At 38.9% G+C, this 2,945-nt stretch overlaps 1 protein-coding gene across 1 annotated transcript; it reads left to right on the top strand.

Annotated features, from left to right (window-relative positions):
• Positions 1 to 1,086: 1,086 nt before the first annotated feature.
• On the top strand, positions 1,087 to 2,652 carry LOC128183128 (uncharacterized). Its single transcript, XM_052852023.1, has one exon. It carries the CDS (start codon positions 1,087 to 1,089, stop codon positions 2,377 to 2,379), a length of 1,293 nt encoding a protein of 430 aa, XP_052707983.1. The 3' UTR covers positions 2,380 to 2,652.
• The last annotated feature ends 293 nt before the right edge of the window (positions 2,653 to 2,945 follow it).

A 2,945-nucleotide genomic window follows, 5' to 3' on the forward strand; every position in this document is an offset into this window, starting at 1 on the left:
TAACATAATTATGCAACTCAGTAAGAAACAGAGCGTAGACATGGGTCTAGATCCTGGCTCAGTTGACCGGAGTCTAATAAGTTTCTCCCTACGGTCTATTATTAGATAGGGGTACATTTTATTATGAGAAAAATACATAACATGTATTTGCAAAAACGCCTGACGTTAAATATTTTTTTCATAATAAACAAATATAACCCTTTCCAAATATTTTAAATAAGTACGGGTGTATTTTGTTTTATCATGAGAAAATATATTACATCAGGTGCCTTTGCAAATATAACTTTTGTATGTAAAATCAGTGAGTGAAATACATGTATCAGACAGGCTTTTTTTTTTTTAAATTACTGGATTAAGTTCAACATGAATATTTTTTAACACCCGCCTGTTTAACTATTTGTCATCATTTACGCGTGTCTGATATAGCACTCCAAGTGATTAATAAGAAAACGTCTCTTGCAAACATGAACTGCAATGTACTTTCCCACATGTTCATTAAGACGTTACCCGTAAAACAACTAGACTGATTGATTGAAGATATGTGCACCCTCTTATTGTTATTGTAAACTGTACTAAAATATCCCTTAAAAATGATCTAGAAAAAAAAACCCATAGTCAAGACAATGTTTGGTGGAATTTAATCGAGATAAAATTGTAAATGTTAATTTTACTTCATCAAATACAATCTTCCACTGGGTCGCATGTTGACTGACGTTTTTCATACTAATTTTTAGACCATAATTAACCATCAAAGTCTCTACGGACTTCTCCGTTTTTCCCAATAACGACAAGGAGCACACGGCGGGTGTAACCGGTCAGCAGAAGATGCTCACTTCTCCATGGCACCTGATCCTACCTCTAACTTTTTTTAAAGAGGTCCGTTTTCGCGCTGCTCCTGTTTTGTTATTTTCCTTTGGACTTTTGAATTTGGGTACTGTTTGTTGATTATCATCACATGTCTAATTTTAAGTTTAATCAAAAAAGGACAAAACAGGCATGTTTTTGAGTAACTTTATATGAAATCATATTCATTAAATCAATTAATGTTTTAGGTTATCTCCTATTTCATACAGAAGGCATTTGATTATGGACCCTAGAAGCTTTGTCCTGGATGTGGTGCGTTGTGATGTGTGTGATACTCCTGTCCCCCCACTTCACTGTGACTTCTGTCAGATCTATCTCTGCAAAGCTTGTGTTGGAGATCATCTGTTGAATGAGTCTAGAAAACACCAAGTTGTTCCGTTCAAACATCGAACTTTAAATCATACTACATGCTCAAATCATGCCACAGAACGATGCAAACTTCAGTGTTTACAATGTGATTCCTCATTTTGTACGATTTGCGTTTTCTGTCATGAACATGAAGAACAAAACGTAATTCCAGTTCAATGTTCTTCTAAGAAAACCAACACAGATCAAAATACAGAATGTAGATCACTACCAGTGCTCCCTAATACAACAGAAGATCACAGCAAAACAGCGAAGACCTCTGGTGCTGGGTCCCATCATCTCAGACCCTTGCTCATTGAGCCACGGATCATCACCACAATACAAACACAGTTTGGTGGTACTCTTAACAAGTTATGTAGTGTTGGCTGTCACAAGGATGCAGAAATTTGGACGTGTGGCTCTAGAAAAAATACCATCGAACGTTACACGCTCCTCGGAAAAAAGGTGCAAAAAGAATCAATCCTAACCAAGTCAGGGAACGGTCCATGGGACATAGCTGTGACAAGGAGTGGGGATCTAGTTTATACTGATGACAATGACAAATCTGTGAACATGATAAAGAACAAACAGATACAGACAGTGATCAGACTACAGGGGTGGAAACCTCACGGTGTCTGTAGTACCTCCTCTGGTGACCTTCTGGTTGTCATGAACAGCGACGATCATAAACAAACAAAAGTTGTGCGATACTCTGACTCAAATTTGCGTTACACTGGTCCCAAAGAGGAACAAAGCATTCAGTACAATGACAGAGGACGACCTCTCTATTCAACAAGCTATAGCAATAAATACATCAGTGAGAACACGAATTTCGATATATGTGTTGCTGACTATGGGGCCTGCGCCGTGGTGGTGGTCAATCAGGCCGGGAAACTCCGGTTTACCTACACTGGTCCTCCCTCTACTACCAAGGGATCATTCTATCCACGCGGCATCACAACAGACAGCCAGGGTCGGATCCTGACAGCAGACTGTTACAACCAGCGTATCCACATCCTGGATCAGGACGGACAGTTCCTCCGCTACATTGAGAACTGTGATTTACATGAACTGTACAGCTTATGTGTGGACACCAAAGACAACTTGTTTGTAGTTGAGTCGATCACAGGTAAAGTGAAGAAAATACAGTACTGCATGCAAGGACATTAATTTAACCTTGAGGAGTAGAGGTGTGGTGTTTAGTACACAAATATATTTATTTCAATATTGGCGACACACTTCACCGAGAAATTCAAAATTGAAACGAGTAACAAATTAAATACAAATTTGTGTTGTGAATGGTTTGCAATCTGAAATATGTCTGTATCTTTGAGTTTATATGTCAATTTCAACCTGTGTATACATGCTTTTTGTCGTAATCTGGACAACGGAAAAATCCTTAGAAAATTCGGTGATTAATAAAGTATGAAAGACGTCAGTCAGCATATGCTTTAAGCCTTATTCACAACTGGTTGCACGTGCTTCTACGGGCGGATTTTAATTAAAATCTTGAGAGACACGCAAGTGCATCTTACAGTTTTTTAAGGACGTACGCACGTAAACACGCACGGTTGATGTTGGACATGCACAACAATCACCACGGTGTCCTGCGAGATCTGAACACGTACGCTACACTTGCGCTTCACTCAAGGAACCCTGAAGATGTTCGTACGATCGGATTTGCACGAATGGCGTAATTAAGGTTGTACCATAGCTTGGCGAGTTTTCTATTGTTA

This window comes from Crassostrea angulata, chromosome 5 (assembly GCF_025612915.1).
Source record: "Crassostrea angulata isolate pt1a10 chromosome 5, ASM2561291v2, whole genome shotgun sequence".
Lineage (NCBI taxonomy): Eukaryota > Metazoa > Mollusca > Bivalvia > Ostreida > Ostreidae > Magallana > Magallana angulata.